This window comes from Rana temporaria, chromosome 8, assembly GCF_905171775.1.
Source record: "Rana temporaria chromosome 8, aRanTem1.1, whole genome shotgun sequence".
Classification (NCBI taxonomy): Eukaryota; Metazoa; Chordata; class Amphibia; order Anura; family Ranidae; genus Rana; species Rana temporaria.
In genome coordinates, this window is record NC_053496.1 from 117,493,756 (window position 1) to 117,511,737 (window position 17,982).

The 17,982-nt window shown below is 41.2% G+C and overlaps 1 protein-coding gene across 1 annotated transcript; it reads left to right on the plus strand.

Annotated features, from left to right (window-relative positions):
* Nucleotides 1-15,418: 15,418 nt before the first annotated feature.
* On the plus strand, nt 15,419-17,703 carry LOC120908993 (outer dense fiber protein 1-like). Its single transcript, XM_040320567.1, has 3 exons — nt 15,419-15,590; nt 16,462-16,521; nt 17,466-17,703. Exons 1-3 carry the CDS (start codon nt 15,488-15,490, stop codon nt 17,558-17,560), a joined length of 258 nt encoding a protein of 85 aa, XP_040176501.1. The 5' UTR covers nt 15,419-15,487; the 3' UTR covers nt 17,561-17,703.
* Nucleotides 17,704-17,982: the final 279 nt, after the last annotated feature.

Sequence of the window (17,982 nt, forward strand, 5' to 3'; positions counted from 1 at the left end):
CTAGGCAAAAGATTCCAGTTAGAAATATACACAGAGTTTTGCATTCATAAGAAAACAAAAAAAGACAAAAGAGGAGTAGATCCAATGAACGCCGTCTCCATGTGGTGGTTATCAGGTGGCCTCACATACACGTATCAACGTCTGGGGTAGTATTGTTAAAAAAATATGTGGCAGTGTATAACAGGCCTGCCTGAGTTACGTTGTGAGGGGAACCATAGAAGAAACATAATATTTAAAGTCGCTTCTAAAGGTACTATGAGCTAAAGAAGGATTATTGGATGTGACCGACCTCTATGTCAGTCCACACTTCCAGGGTTCGTGTGAAAACTAGAACTAAAAGACTAAAATAAAAAAAAAAAAAAAAAAGAGAAATCAGAAAACAAAAGTGAAAAGGGAGAAGAAAAAAGAAAGACAGGATAGACAATGGTCAAAGAGCGGAGAGAGAAGAAAAGAGAAAAAAGAAAAAGGAAAGATGGAGTGTGGTTGAGGGAGGGGGAGGGGGATGGAGCAGATGATGGGGGCACTGTAAGCGGAGGATGTGGAGAGGGGGTGGGAACACCACCAACTGCCCTCCCCAGTAGAGTGTAGGCCTCATGAAAGGTATAGCAACCTATCACGTATTCATCAAGGGTTGTCTCGGGTCAAGTCCTGGTAACTTTGCGATTTCCGGTAGTCAAGCCAGGGCGTCCATGTCGCCGAAAAGCAAGCTATTCTGTCCTGCTTGGTGCAAATCAGCTCCTCCATCATTGCTATCTGGTCAACCCGCGCCAGCCATTCTTTTATGGAGGGAGGTGACTTAGACTTCCAGTGTGCAGGTAGACACAGCCTGGCGGCATTGATCAAATGCATAGCTAATGATCTATAATATTTTTTACTGGAGATCTTGGATAGGTGTAGGAGGTATTGCGCTGGCGTGAATTCCAGAGGAAGTGAAGTTTGTTATTTACATATTAATGACAATGGCAATATTGGGGGAAATTTCCTAAAACTGGAGCACAAAGAAACTGGTGCAGTTTTACATAGTAACCATTCAGCTTCTAACTTCACCTTGTTCAATTAAACTTTAACAAGAAAAACAAAAAAGTCGATTAGTTGCTAGGCACAGCTGCTCCGAATTCTGTGTGCACCAGTTTTAGTAAATCTCCCCCATTGTGTTTTATACACAGCATCAATATTTTATAAATGTCATTATGGTATTATGGTGATGTCTGAATATATTTTTAGGGCAGTAAAAGGTTTTCATTTAATATACCTTATCATATCCATGACAAAAAAAATGGCTTAAATATAAAAAAAATAACAAGCAATTTTTCCAAAATGTTTGTCTCATTTACTTTAGTCATACACAAGTTAACATGCCTGGTCATAACCCTGTCTGATGCTAAAACACTCAATTTAAAAAGAAACTTTGGCTTATGGCAATAGTTTGTTGTCATTATTAATGTATTCAGAACCATAACTTCCCAGTCACAAAGATAGGCTGAGGCTGGGTTCACACTATTGCGAATTGGATGCGGGTCTCCATGCATCCAATCCAGGAGATTGTGACCGGCTCTCTATGGAGCCGGTTCACACATCTCTGGAGTGGTTCCGAAACGAATTGCACAGTTCTGTGTATCTTCTGGCTCGTTGTAGGTCTGAATTCAGCCAAAATTTCAGACTGAAATCGGACCTGAAAATGGTGAGCAGGTATACACCGGACCCCTGCTATGAGCCGCTTCATACTGTAGTGTGAACCTAGCCTGACAGTAGAGAACTCTTGCCATTTTGTTTTTTAAAACAGCATCTGTCCTTGACAAGCTGTGACCATACAAAACCTGTTTTCTTTTTACATACTGTACATTTCAAGCCAAAAATAAGCCCTAAACAAAAAGAACCCCTTCAAACAAGGTCAAATATATGTTTGCTACAGTTGAAACCACAAAGGTTGGTTTAAAAATTTGGAAAACAATCACAACATGATAAGACTGTGAGCCTTAAAGGGGGAGACATTATTTGGTATGTATCTTGAGAAGCTTCCTCCCTAATCATAAAATGATAAGCCTACTTTTCTTCATGCTTTAAATTCAGAACGATGTATACAGCACTTCCCAACTTTCAATTACATTTTTAAAAACCATAGCAATAGACAGATGCAGTCAGCAGGTTTCCCCTTTTACTATTTATTTCTATGCAAAAATAACTGTTCATGTTCTTTTGTAATTAGTCTTATCATAAATTACAATGAAACAAAAAAAAAAGCCTTTTTTTAAAAGTTTCCCTACCCCTCAACCCCTCTCTCATGCTAACCTAAGTAACTATCCCCCTCCTCAGCTAATTACTTACTGAGTTCTGACATTGGGTCTTCTGGTATTCCACTACAATGTTTACATGTAACTGCCTATCCTCTTAATACCAGTAACAAACAAATGGCCACTGCCCCCCACCTATAACTGCCCTTCAAAGTGGGGAGCACATGGAAGGGCAAACGCATAAAAGACAAGAACAGAACATTCCATAGCTCAACTCATCAACCAGTCTGCTGACCAACCGGATTAACCTGTCCAATAGTCTGCGTTAAAAACAGGGGTTTAATTAGCACGCATTTGCAAATGCCTGTGTAAGCTACAAGGCCTCTTCACGGCACACTGTGGATGCTTGCAGTCCTAAACATTCCTGAAATGATGAGCGTCTCCACAGTGGGAGCGCATGCATTCAATTGATAGATGAGGGGCAAGTTGGCCTGGAGGCAGCCCAATCCCCCTTAAGGGAACAGCAGTATCATAGTGGCAGCAAAAGAGCCCAGTGTGTCCCCAGACCATATTTACACCAGTAACAAACTAATGGCCCCTGCCCCACCTATAACTGGCCTTCTCAGCAAGGAGCACAGGGAAGGGACGCTTATAAATTCAGTAGCGTCTAGGACTGCAAGCATACACAGGGTGCCATGAAGGGGCCTTGCAGGTTACGCATGCGTTTGCAAATGCGTGCTAACTAAACTCCTGCTTTTAACACAGATTGTTGTATAGGTTAATCTGGTTGGTCAGCAGACTGGTTACAGGTTAATCTGGTTGGTCAGCAGACTGGTTGGTGAGTTGAGCTATGGAATGTTCTGTTTTTGTCTGTCCTCTTAACCTGCTGAGCAGTATTCCCAAGTCTGGCTCGTGGTGGAATTTCAGCACCAATAGCGGTAACCCCGAGCCAGACTCAGGTTTGCATCGCAGGATACAGGCAGGGAGTTACTTACCTTGTCCCTGGATCCTGCAATGTCTCCCCGCTGTGTGAGCGAGGTGTCTCCTCGCTCGATTCACACAGTGCCAAGTGCCGCCGAGCTCCGTTCCCTGCGACGTCACGACGCACGCGGGCGGAGATCGGCACCAAATTCAAAAAAGTTAAAACACAGTACACATACAGTATACTATAATCTTACAGATTACAGTTCTGTATAAAAAAAATACACACCCCCTCTGTCCCTAGTGGTCTGCCCAGTGTCCTGCATGCACTTTTATATATAAAAACTGCTCTTTCTGCCTGGGAAACTGTAGATTGTCCATAGCAACCAAAAAGTGCCCCTTTATGTCAAAAGTGCTTTTAGAGCAGCTAGAAAACAGCGATAATAAATTAGAATCACTTGCAGAATTGAGCGATAGCGATTTGTTGGGAAATGCATCATCAAACAATTAAAATAATGAAAGCGACAATTCTGCAACTGAGCAAATTTCAGTGTTTTTGATTTGATTACATTATTGAATAATTTTTAATATTATTATATTATTATTTGGTATAATTATTTATAGTTATTTATTATATTATAATTTATGATTTTGTGTTTCAAACTTTATCATACCCGGGATGTCTACTAGACTCTTGTTTGGACAAAATTAAGTGAGTTATTCCTAAGAATTACAGGCCTACAATGTAAAACGCCAAATTTCCATGCAAAATAATGGTACCGCTTTCAGCACCTAAAATCTGAAAGAATCATACCGCCAGGGAGGTTAATACTACCTGTGAATGTTCATGAGAGTCCCTAAATATAACATTTTATTTTTAAGCTGCTAAATAATGGATTCCTAAAGCAGAACATACCAGTATATGAGCGTCAGAAACTGAAAACGCTATTTAACTAATTGTTAATCTTCAAAGCAAACTCACCTATCCATGTATGTCTCCATGTTTAATTTTGTTGAGAAATCACATTGAAACACACCCCCTAGCATTTCTAGAGTAATGGCAGATGATACGTGTGGCATTTACATGCAGACAGGAAGGTGTGCTTAGTTAAAACAAACCCTCTTCCCCTCCTCCAGATGAGAGAATGCCCATGAAGACTCTAGCCTAGGTCAGAAATCAGCAAGCAACTGAATAAAAAAAAAAAAAAAGTAAATACCTACCCATCTATTTACTAATGCTAGCAGCATAAGGATTAAAAATAATTGATCAAATGTTGATCGAGAGAGTTTAGTTCCACTTTTTTACAGTTTACAAGTCTTCCCTATTTACAGGATCAACCACTGTAAAAAAAAAAAAAAAAAGTTGGTAAGGCTGAATAAAGACACCAGTCCATCTAGTACAACCTGCGGTGTGTCTGTGTGTGCGTGTTTATGTGAATAGTAAATCCCATATCCCTGTATGTTGCAATTGTTAAAGTAGAGTTCCACCCACTTCAACAAGGATGGCGACGGGGCAGCGGGCTGCCGACATCGTGGGCACCATGGACAAGTAAGTGTCCATTTATTAAAAGTCAGCAGCTGCTGTATTTGTAGCTGCTGGCTTTTAATGTTTTTTTTAAGCGGAACCTCCGCTTTTTGGAAACTCCCCCCCCCTCCAGTGTCACATTTGGCACCTTTCAGGGGGAGGGGGAGCAGATACCTGCATCCTTCACCGAGGATGGTGACAGAGGCAGCTGAGAGCCGAGCGATTGCTCAGCTTCGGCTGCCGACATCGTGTGCACCATGGACAGGTAAGTGTCCATATATTAAAAGTCAGCAGCTGCTATATTTGTAGCTGCTGGCTTTTAATATTTTTTTTAAGTGGGGCCTTCGCTTTAAGATGCTCATTTAATAGTTTTTTTATGCTATTGACGCTCCCTGCTGATACCACTGCTTGTGGAAGGGAATTCCACATCCTTACTGCTCTGACAGTAAAGAACCCTCTACACAGTTTAAGGTTAAACCGCTTTGCTTCACATTTCAATAAATTGTGTCTTTTTTAAACTCCCACCCACTTAAAAGTTTTTTCCCTATGCAAAGCTCACCAGTAAGGCATTTGTATATCGCTATCATATCTCATCTCAAGCATCTCTTCTCCAGAGAGAATACATTTAATGCTTGTAGTCTTTCCTCATAACTGAGGTCCTCTAGTCCCTTTAATAACTTTGTTGCTCTTCTCTGCACTCTCTCAATTTCCAACACATCCTTCTTGAGGACTGGTGCCCAGAACTGAACAGAATACTCAAGATGTGGCCGGACCAGAGTCTTGTATAGTTGTAGAATTATCATTTTATCTCTGGAGTGAATCCCATTTTTAATGCAGGCTAATATTCTGCTGACTTTGCTTACAGCAGCTTGGCATTGCATGCTCATGATTCAGTACATTGTTATGGCTGTGCACGCAACTTCGCAAGCTATTGTGTGTACAGATTAGTGTGATCTAGCATAGGCTTTTGGCACCCAGAGATCAAATTAAAGCACAGCACAGCTAAGGAGATTTGCTGGTCAGTGATGATCAGTTTTTGGGAGTTGTGTCCAGACCAGCATCCTGCCTTCCTGTGTTTGACCTGGCTTGTCTCATGGCTCTGCCTTATCCTAATCTCTTGCTGATCTTGGTTTTTGTCCTGGCTTTGTCCTCTGCCTGATGTTTTTGTACTTCTGCTCCTCATCAGATATCAATTCTGGCCTGTCTTCTCATGCTTCTTCCTTCCTTCCTTCTGATTTGGTACCTTTGCTACTCAAGTTTTGGCTGACTCTGGCTTGTTTTCACTGCGGCTTTGCTTCTAGCACCAGTAAATTTCTGTGCTCCACTAATGTGTCAGTATTCTCCTCACGTTCCAGTCTAAACATCCACAGTATACCAGCAGTATCCAGTCTTCTATCTACCCTCTGTGTCATTCTGAGGCCTCGTACACACGACAAAAACCAGCAAGAAACTTGCTGGGAGATATTTTTTGCCGAGGAAACCGGTCGTGTGTACATTTCCGTCAAGGAAACTGTCGAGAAACTCGACGAGTCAAAAAGAGAGCATGTTCTCTATTTCCTTGACAGGAATGGAGAAAATTGGCTTGTCGAGTTTCTCGATGGCTTCACAAGGAACTCGATGAGCAAAACGATGTGTTTCGCCCGTCGAGTTTCTCGGTCTTGAGTACGAGGCATCAGATGTAGATCTATAGTCAATGATGGTGCCTGCTGCCCGACAATGTTTCGCCACTGCCACAACGACTCACCACCCAATGAAAATAATATCACTACTAAATGGGACTTTAAACTTCACACTCAAGCAAAATATTAGAAGCTACTGATTATTAAAAATACAAAATGTATTTATAAATCCATAAAAATCACTGTAGATATTTTTCATGATAAGATTGGCCACAATTACATTAAGTGGGAGATTTACTAAAACTGGTGCACACAGAATCTAGTGCAACTGTGCACAGTAACCGATCAGATTCTAACTTTAGCTTTTTCAATTAAGCTTTGACAATATAACCTAGAAGCTGATTGGTTACTATGCACAAATGCACCATATTCTGTATGCACCAGTTTTTGTAAATTTCCCCCTAAGTGTATATGAAACAACATTTTAAGCATTTACGTTTTAAAAGCTATTACTCGCGTGTTGTACATATAACACTATTTTGCAGACACAGATCAGACACAGATCAAGGCAATTCACAGAATAAATCCACTTCGCAGGACTAACCAGTGTCGGCAGCACTCATGCAGCCCCAGACCATGACACTCCCACCACCATGCTTGACTGTAGGCATGACATATTTGTCTTTGTACTCCTCACCTGGTTGCCACCACACACTCTTGGCACCATCTGAACCAAATAAGTTTATCTTGGTCTCATCAGACCACATGACTTGGTTCCAGTAATCCATGTCCTAAGCCTGCTTGTCTTCAGAAAAGTGTTTGCAGGCTTTCTTGTGCATCAACTTTAGAAGAGGCTTCCTTCTGGGTCAACAGCCATGCAGTGTACACAAAGTGTAGCACCGCTCTAACTGTAAAAACCTCCTAAATATATGTCTTGGTTACTGGTATCTTCTCTCCAGTTGCCAGGTTCTGACAGCCTCCCACTCGACACAAACTCGGAAATTGGATATATGGAAAGAACCCACACTCTGGAATCCATCTAAACGCTTTATTCGATAATTACCAAATACAGAGTAACTCCTAACATGTTTTAGCGAAGAACCTTGTTCACAGCATAGTTACCCACATAACCATCACCAACATATAGTGGATATAATAAGTCTACACACCCCTATAAAAATGTCAGGTTTCTGCGGTGTAAAAAAGTGAGACAAAGCTCCGTTGAACAACAAACTGAAATCTTTTAGGTGGATGGAAGTAAAAATAAAACAATTTAATAATGTGGTTGCATAAGTGTGCGCACCCTTAAAGCCTATACTTTGTTGAAGAACCTTTTGATTTTATTACAGCACTCTTATTATTACGGCAATATTTTCCCACTCTTTTTTTGCAAAAACACTTCAAATCTGTCAGATTGTGTGGGCATCCCCTGTGCACAGCCCTCTTCACTCCACGGATTTTCAATCGGATTCAGGTCTGGGCTCTGGCTGGCTCATTCCAAAACTTTATTCTTCTTCCAGTGAAGTCATTACTTTGTTGATTTGGATGTATGCTTTGGGTCATTGTCATACTGAAATATGAAGTTCCTCTTCATGTTCAGCTTTCTAGCAGAAGCCTGAAGGTTTTGTGCCAATATTGACTGGAATTCGGAACTGTTAATAATTCTCTCTACCTTGACAAAGGCCCCTGTTGCAGCTGAAGAAAAAAAGCCCCAAAGCATGATGCTGCCCCCGCCATGCTTCACTGTGGGTATGGTGTTCTTTTTTCGTGATGTGCAGTGTTGTTTTTGCGGCAAACATTTCTTTTGGAATTATGGCCAAAAAATTCAACTTTGGTTTCATCAGACCATGACACATTTTCTAAACATTTTTTGGGAGACTTCAGATGTTTTTGCAAAATTTTCCATTCTACCCCATAGCCCAGACATATGTAGAATACAACAGATTATTGTCACATGTACCACACGGCCAATACTTGCCAGATATTCATGCAGCTCCTTTAACCACTTCCAGACCTGCGCACGACGATGTACGTCCTATTTTTAAAGATTGATATCTCGGTAACGGCAGCAGCTGCTGTCACAACCGAGGTATCAATCTTTAGTGTGCGCGGTCTGGAATCCGATAATGGCGGTCTCCGCGGCGGATTCACCGCGAGATCGCCGTTATCGGTGGCGGGAGAGGGACCCCCCCTCCCGCCGCTCTCCCGCGCCCTCCGCCGCTTACCAGAGCCGTCGGTAGCGGCGGAGGCGATCGGGTGCTGTCGGCTGGTGAGCGGGGACGAGACTGAAGGAAAAATCTCCTTCGCCCGTCCCCATAGCTCGGCTGGGCGGAAGTGACGTCAAAACGTCAGTCCCGCCCAGCCTCTTAAAGAGACAAAAATTTTTTTTGGTCATTTGAAAAAATGACATTTTATTTTTATTTTATTTTTTTTGCATTTAAGCCCAAATATGAGATCTGAGGTCTTTTTGACCGCAGATCTCATATTTAAGAGGACCTGTCATGCTTTTTTCTATTACAAGGGATGTTTACATTCCTTGTAATAGGAATAAAAGTGATCAAATTATTATTATTTTTTTTTCAGTGTAAAAAATAATAAAATAAATAAAAATAAATAAGAAAACAAAAAAAATGTTTTTTTAAAGCGCCCCGTCCCGACGAGCTCGCGCGCAGAAGCGAACGCATACGCGAGTAGCGCCCGCATATGAAAACGGTGTTCAAATCACACAAGTGAGGTATCGCCGCGATCGTTAGAGCGAGAGCAATAATTATAGCCCTAGAGCTACTCTTTAGCTCAAAAAATGCAATCTCTAGAATTTTTTAAACATCGCTTATCGAGATTTTTAAAGGTAAAAGTTTGACGCCATGCCACAAGCGGGCGCAATTTTTAAGCGTGACATGTTGGGCATCATTTTACTCGGCGTAACATTATCTTTCACAATATATAAAAAAATTGGGCCAAATTTATTGTTGTCTTATTTTTTAATTCAAAAAAGTGAATTTTTTCCAAAAAAAGTGCGCTTGTAAGACCGCTGCGCAAATACGGTGTGACAAAAAGTATTGGAATGACCACTATTTTATTCTCTAGGGTGTTATAAAAAAAATATATATAATGTTTGGGGGTTTTAAGTAATTTTCTAGCAGAAAAAACTGTTTTAGTCTTGCAAACACCGAATCTGAAAAACACCTAAGGTCTGGAAGTGGTTAATGTTGCTGTAGGCCTATTGGAAGCCTCCCTGACCAGTTATTTTGCTGTCTTTCCATACATTTTGGAGGGATGTACAGTTCTTGATAATGTCACTGTTGTGCCATAATTTCTCCACTTGATAATCTGTCTTCACTGTGTTCCATCTTATATCTAATGCCTTGGAAACTCTTTTGTACCCTTCTCCTGACTGATACCTTTTAACAGATCTCTCTGATGCTTTAGAAGCTCTCTGCGGACCATGGCTTTTGTGGTAGGATGCGACTAAGAAAATGTCAGGAAAGACCTACTAGAACAGCTGAACTTTCTTTGGGGTTAATCAGATGAACATTCAATGATGGCAGGTGTGTACTGACAGGTGTGTACTGTGTTTGATTGTAATTGCTTAATTCTGAACACAGCTACATTCCCAGTTATAAGGGGATGTGCACAGTTATGCAACCACATAATTTTAGTTATTTATTTTTACTCCCCCCCCCTAAAAGATTTCAGGTTGTTTTTCACCCGAGTTGTACAGTTTATATGTCACATTAAAGGTGGAAATAGTTCTAAAATTATTTATCTTTGTCTAATTTTTTTAAATCACAGAAACCTGACATTTTAACAGGAGTGTGTAGACTTTTTATATCCACTGTATATACAAAAAGAGACTCGAACCACTCCCATTCATTAGTCAATGCAATTAGTTGTGGATGAGAATAACCATTTTATAGAGACTCTAAGGCCTCGTACACACAACCGAGTAACTCGTCGGGCGAAACACATCATTAACCTCGTCGAGTTCCTTTTTAGGCTTGTTGAGGAACTCGACAAGCTTGCTTTGCGTACACACGTAAGACAAAATCTCCTCGTTCTCAAACGCGGTAATGTACAACACATACAACGACAGGGGAAGTTCGATTCCACTTGCACAACTCTTGGAGCTGCTTTTGCTAATCTTATGTGTTTGCGTGTTAAATAAAAGTTTGGTAAGAGACGATTTGCACTTTTCAGTCTGTTACAGCTTTAAAAATGTGTTATCTCCATTACAAATGCTACTTTTACTCCCGACTCATACTTTAATCTGAGCAAGCGCGAGTTTCTTAGCATACACACGCTCGAGTTTCTCGTCGGAAACCAGCCTGACGAGGAACTCGACGAGCCAATTTGAGACTCCCGTTGAGGAAATAGAGAACTTGCTCTCTTTTTGGCTCGTCGAGTTTCTCGACAGTTTCCTCGATGGATCAAGTTTCTGCCGAGGAAACCGGTCATGTGTACGAGGCCTGAAGGTAAAAAGCTTTTTGTTTTGCATTGATTTAAAATGCATTTATAATACATTGACACAATAGACATTGAAAAAAAAACGAATTATAATATGCATCATAGATTATCTATTGTACATGAATTCTGTGATTTAAATATCGGAATAAAAATGATTAAACTATTCTTGGGTCAAAACTACGATTTCAGAAAAAGAACTGATTCATATTGAGAGATGTTGAGGGAAAATATGGACATATGGATATAGATGACACATTTACGTATCCAACCTATTAGATGTGGCTACTAACGTGAAAATACATCAACATCATATCTAAAATTTATTTCTGTCAGCATTCTCGTTTTTAAGTTAAAAACTTTTAAATGACAATGCCGTCAGGAATGAATTTTAAATCAGACATTGATGTATTTTTACGTTAATAACCACATCTAATAGGTTGGATGCGTAATTTTCTCATCTATATACGTATGTTTTTTTTTTAAATAACAAACATGTTATACTTACCTGCTCTGTGGAAGAATTGTGCACAGAGTGGTCCCCGTTCCTCCTCTTCTGGGGTCCTCCTGTGGTGCTCCTGGCTCCTCCTCTTCTCAAGTGACCCCTCGGAGTCCTGAGTCCTGCTGCTGCGTCCATTGATACAGACAGCAGGACTCATCCTGCGCCCCCAATTACATCCGCACTCCCAATCTATCCAATGAGGATCCAAGACAGCAGCTGGAGCTGGCTCAGGTAAAAAAAAGGGGGCTCTGGGCGGCAAATGCATGAATAACCCCTTTAAGGATTTTACTATAGTATATGTATACTATGCTAAGTGTATTACTATACAGGGCTTACTTTCTAGGTCATGTGATCATGAATCTCATTCCCACAGCATTGACCAGATTGAGGCGAAGCTACACCCACAACATGTCACATGTCATGTGACATCTCTTTAGCTGTTACATGCCCTGGCTCCAAAGGCATTCCGAATGAAGTGCAGTATCAGTCTGGTATGTGTTCCCCTCACTAGCCTGATCAGTTGCTTGAATGACAGCGCAGTCTGCTTTGAATGGCATGGAAGGGTAGAGAAGCGAGTTGACCTTTGGCTTAGATCCATCCACTTCCAGGCCGTTCTGCTGAGAAAACACTTTTCTAACTCAATTGTGAATGCATATTTAAACCAAATATATTGGGGTCTGTAATCAGCAGACTTTATCAGCCAAGTTGTTAGATTACATTTGTCATAAAGGTGAGATACAAAGGTTTCCATGGCTGGCCTGCTTCTGAAAAAAGGTTGTTAGACTGTGCCTTGATGTGTCAAACTGAATATGCATGAAAGGGTGAATGTGAATAGAGTAAACAAAGGACAACTAATGATGTACTTCTGAATAATCAAGACCCCTATACGTAATGTTTACCTTTTGAGTAATATCGCACATGTCTTAATATGAGCAACATGCTGCAATATCAAAATGACTAATACTACAATTTTTCAATCTGCACTCTAATGCCGCGTACACACGGTCAGAATTTCTGACAGGAAAAGTTTGATGTGAGCTTTTGGTCAGAAATTCCGACCATGTGTAGGCCCCATCAGACTTTTTCTGTCGGAATTTCCTACAGCAAAAATTTAAGAGCTGGTTTTCAAATTTTTAACTTAATTTTTCTCCGCTCGTTGTATTGTTGTACGTCACCGCGTTCTTGACGGTCGGAATTTTGTGTGACCGTGTGTATGCAACTCACGTTTAAGCCAAAATTCAGTCGGAAAAAATCCATGGGCCAGATCCACAGCCAGCGCCGCAAATGAAGTTACTCAAAACTTGTCATTTAAGTTACGGCGCCCTAAGTTGGTGTCGTAAGTGCCGTATCCACAGCGCATTTGCGCACAAAATTGCGCTTGCGTAACTTAAATCCCGAGGCGTAAGGCGGGGTTATTGCAAGTGGGAAGGAAGTGGGCGTGCTTCATTGTAATGAGCCGTGACCCCATGGAAATGAAGGGCCGGCCGTACTGCGCATGCGCGCACAAATCTGCTTCTCACTGGGCATGTGCAGAACTTTGCTCGGCACAATCAGTGAGATAGGAAAAAGGCCAAGCGTACTTAGTTTGAGGATCGCCCTGTGTATAAATAGCCCCAGTCAAACACACTTCCCTTGCAAAAGTATTTCCCTGTGTTACCCTTCCTAGAGCAAGTTGCTTCTGCTCTGAATGTTTGTCGGTGTTTGTTGGTGAGTTGTGTCTGATAGAGAAGTTTTGGAGGAGTATTAGATTGTAGTTGGTGTTTGTTTCTGCTAAGTGTATTTTCTGTTTTTTGTTTTTCTGATTGTATTTTCTGTTTGTTTTTTGCTGATTGTATTTTGTGTTTGTTTTTTGCTGATTGTATTTTGTGTTTGTTTTTGAATTTGTAGTAGCTGTCTGCTTGTGTGTTTTGCTTTTTGTGTGTTTCTTGTGTGAGTTTTTTTGTTTGTTTGTTGTGTGTGTATTTTTGTTTGTTTGTCCTGTGAGTTTCTTCTTGTTGCTGAGTGGTGTCTGTGATGGCACCCAAGCGCAGGAAGCTCAATTTTAATCAGGTTGAGAAGCAAATCCTTGCTAGGTCCATCGTCCTATATGGGCGCTATTTACATGGGCCTGAGAGCCGGAACACCTCTCCGGCCCAAAGGAAGAAGATTCTAAAAAAGATTACGGATCAGATAAATGCGGCGGGGGGGGACGAGGACCCCCGCTGGCATCCAAAAAAAGATCAACGATCTAAAGAGCGTGGTCCGTAATAAGGTGGCAAAGATCAATGCCCATGCCACGGGCACTGGAGGAGGGGGACCCTGCCCCATCCGTCTGAGTGAGGAGGAATGGGCAGTGGCCCGGTGTTTCCAGCCAGAGCAGGTGGTGGGCCTGCGTGGATATCAGACAGGTGTTCCTGTGAGGCCAGGTAAGTTTTTGGTTTTTCTATCTGGTGATTAGCATGTGTGGGTGGGGGAAGGGAAGATGTGCCAAGTGTGTGGATCCTCAAACCTGTGAATGTTTTGTGTCCTCCACAGATGACCAGGAGATTGCAGGCCCATCAGGCCAGGAGGTTGCTGGCCCATCAGGCCAGGCTGCTGCACCACCCCAAGGACAAGAGGCTGCTGAGGAGTCCCCAGGGGAGGGGAGTGGGGTGGAGGGGGTGGAGGAAGAAGATCTGCAGATTGGCCGGGAAGTCCTTTTGGCCTCTGATATGATGACCTTTGAGGATACCCTTGAGGCTACACTTGAGGCTACCCTTAAGGCTACCCCAGAGCCTACCCCAGAGGCTGGCAGCAGTCAGGCCACCATCAGGGGTAGCCCCTCCCACTCCTCCCCCAACAGGCCGCAACCCACAAGGGTCACTCTCCCCCCTCCTCCCAGGCCACAAGCCTCAGGGGCAGGCAGGATGGCGACCCAGGAGACCAGGGGGGTGGCCGAGCGTCTGCCGGCCAGTCTGCAGAAGGACAATGCCCGGCAGACCCGCCATTTGGGTCAGATAAAAGACACTCTGACCCAGATGGAGCACAGCCTGGGTGTAATGAAGGAGTCACTCGGTGATGTGGCCACAAACTCATTGGCGGTCATCACATGTTTGTGTGAGCTGCAGACCGCCACAACAGGCGTGGCCCAGGAGGTGACTGCCCTGACCCAGGCTGTGCAGGACAATACCCGGGCTGTCCAGGACAATACCCGGGCTGGCCAGGCCAATGCGGCTGCCCTCACAAACTGTCTGACAAGGATAGCAGTGGCCTTGGAGGGCAGGCCAGCAGGAGGACAGACACCAGGGGAGGCTCCTCCTTCCCCTGCTCACCCACCCCCCCATGAAGATACTCCCTCCCCTGCTAACACCCCCCCCATGAAGATACTCCCTCCCCTGCTAATACCCCCCCCCCATGAAGATCCTCCAGTTGGCCGTGGCCGTGGCTGTGCCCGTGTCCGTGCCCGTGGGCAGCCCAGACGGAGCAATCGCCGCCAAAATTATATTTTTATGATTGCCCCTGGCATGTTGGCATACAGATTGTAGTCCAGCAAGTGTGTGTGCTCAGCTCTTCCTTAATGGTGTTGCTTTAGCTGACCTTTACACGGCATGTGTAAAATTAGGGCACCTTTTATAATGTGTAAATTTAAACATTGAAACTAACAGAAGCGCACAGGGCGTAATCTACGGCGCACACACTTAATTTTGTGGATCGCCCTATCTCCCTCATTTGCATCTTTGCCTATTAAAACAGCGGCGTTTCTAGCGTAATTTGCTCACAGAAAAGCGCCGGTGTAATTATTTTAGGTAGGACGGAAAAACCTGATTTTAAGGCGTATCTCGTTTTGAGGATCAGGCGCAAATATACGCGCCGTGTAAATTTCAATTACGCCGCGTATCTCGAGTTAAGTCGGCACATCTGCTTTGTGGATCTGGCCCCATGTTTTTTCCGATCGTGTGTACGGGGCATAATACGTAATCCCAATTAAAACTATGCATCAGTATAAAACAATTAAAAAGGAATTTAAAAAAATAATTAAAAAGTTAAAAGGTAAATAATTAGCAGTGCTGAAAAAAGATCTAAGAAATTAGTAAATGATAAGATAGTGTTGAAACACCTTGTAAATCTTTAATGACCAGCCAGTGGAGGAATGTGTTCTAATTCTACCTCCACTTACAGTATATATAAAAAGGTGCCATCATACATTATTCAAACAACTGAAAAATCTCCTCTGAATCTTCCAAGAAGGAAACTAAACCTAATAGCAGATATGTCTGCAGTCAAAGGAAAATGTGTTGTCCAGAAGATCCAATGCAAAGATCCATGCAACCCTTGCCAAAACGTAGAAGTCTGCAAAGATCCATGCCAAGACAGTAAGTGTTGTGTTTATAAACTACATTGTTTTTATATTGTACATAAATAAATGTAGAAATCTTGTATGGACTCCTTCCACTGTTAAATTATTTCTTTCTTATAGTTCGCTGCTAAAAATATGGGGTAGACATGTGTGTCAGTTATAAGTTATCGTATCAATAACTGTAATTTAATTTTAGCTGGAAAATTATTATTTTTAAAACTTGAATGCAGATTTACTTTTATTTTAAATACACAAATTAGCTTGCCCAAACAAACTATTCCCATTAGTAATTGATGTGGCTGCTGTATGAACTGTATTTAGCATCAGCAGCATACAGTATACAGCGTTGTGTTCCTGCAGCAGTACTGGGAACTTCAATCTGATGGCCCAAACAAGCTATTAAAAGTAAAAGTAAATCTGGTGTTAAGTTTTGAGCAAAATGTTTTATCTTCAGGAAAAAACAGCCTTAGATTATACTGTTCGGTTACATGCCTTACAATATCATAACATGTAAAAATGTGTTGGAAGAAGAATTAGATTGCAGAGGTCTGATATGAAATAAATATATGACCTGATGAGCAGAATATCTGACTGAAGTCTACTATATGCCTCAACCCTGGGAAAGTAAGGTCAGGTTTTCTGATTTCCTTCCCATTCCTAAGAGCAAAAAAGTTGCACAAGACAATCCTGTCATGGTGATGATAATACCACTGAGAGAAACATGATGGGCTCCAGTTGCAATAAATTATTAAATCCAGGGAAAACATAAATTATGCAGATTTAACTGTGATTTTGATATTTGGCTGATAGCATTAAATGTTATTTGATTCATTTTATCAGTTGTCTGGTATTCTTCTTTAATATACTGTATGTTTTTATTTCTTCAGCATGTAAGCCTCACCATCCTCACCATAATCACCATGGCACCACCCATGTTCACCAACAAGGTAAGACGAGCAATAGATTATTGTTTTGAGTATTTAATATAATAGATGAAGAATGTATACTTTAAAATAAGCCAATCTTCCCATCACTGAGAAAGCTGATTCTTCACAGATCACAAACATTGTACATTTGTTGTTCTTTTACAGGTGGCTTATAAATGTACTTACAATGTTACATGATAATGGGAAAAATCTACACAGAATTAAGCATTGCTGATTATATCAGTTGTTTTTGTCCAACAGAACACCAAATGTGAAAACTATACATTTGTCCCCTTATTTGTGCTTAAATCGGTATCTTACCCTTCTAACACCTACATTAAATACTCCCCATTCCACCTGTAGGCAAAAATGAAAAGTCATACAAATTCTCCACAAGCATGTAGCAATACTGCAACCTTTTCCTACCAGTCGCAATACAGTGGGTACAAATTGTGGAGTTTAATATCACCGTAGCTCTGGCACATTAATGCAACAATGTGATCATTATGACAGCCAATCATGGTGGTCACTGAAAGTTTCAAGCTTCCTCATCCTGCATAATACTGAGCTTCTCTCTCTTTCTGGGCAGTCAAGATGAAGTGTTAGATATCATTACAATTTGTAAAAACAAAACAAAAACACAACAAATATAGATTTAAACCGTTTAATTAAAAACTGCTATATAAAATAACTAAACATTATTCTTTTCAACACATTTGTCTATTGTTGTAAATTTTTCATCTTATAATAAATTCAGAGCAACGTATTAAATAAAGCAGGTCATGTAATACGTTTTTTAAACAATGGAAAAATTATTCAGGTAGCCAAATTAGAGTTATTGTCAAGAGAACCAACACATACTAATGCTGCTAAATTCATTCTGAGTATTTGAGCTTCAGTGGCCTCTGGTCATGAAGGTGTTAGGATGTAATATAAGACTAATGAAGGTTTTTTTTTCTTGGCAGATCCATGCAATCCATGCAACCCTTGTGTTGTTCCCTGTTGTCCTGATCCTTGTGATCCTTGCCACAGCCAAGGACATTTATGCTGTGAAAAATGAAGACATCATGTTTGTGCCTATAATCTCATATACTCATTTACTTCTCTGCAAAATAAACCACACTCCTCTCATTGTACAATGCTAAATCCTGAATCTTTTGTCTCTGGTTAAATAAACCTGCTCAATAAAATCTTTGCAATTGATATGTTTTTGCATTTCATCAAACATACTAATATGCTTTTAGGAGGTTTAATTTTTTTTAGAAAGGAGATATTTTTACATGTATTTACAGATTAATGACAAGGGCAGTATTGGGGGCAATTTACTAAAATGTTTTCATTTGATATACCTTATCATATCCATGACAAAAAAATAACAAGCAATTTTTCCAAAATTTTTGTCTAATTTACTGTACATTTAGTCATCCAAAAGATAACAACCCTGTCTGAAGTTAAAACACACAATTTATAAATAACTGCCCA

Bases quoted from the DNA above. Each gene is read 5' to 3' on its own strand.
- LOC120908993 (XM_040320567.1), top strand. From the start codon at position 15,488: ATGTCTGCAGTCAAAGGAAAATGTGTTGTCCAGAAGATCCAATGCAAA. The intron at 15,591-16,461 runs GTAAGTGTTGTG...TTATTTCTTCAG, and splicing joins CAAAGATCCATGCCAAGACA to CATGTAAGCCTCACCATCCT. The intron at 16,522-17,465 runs GTAAGACGAGCA...TTTTCTTGGCAG, and splicing joins CACCCATGTTCACCAACAAG to ATCCATGCAATCCATGCAAC.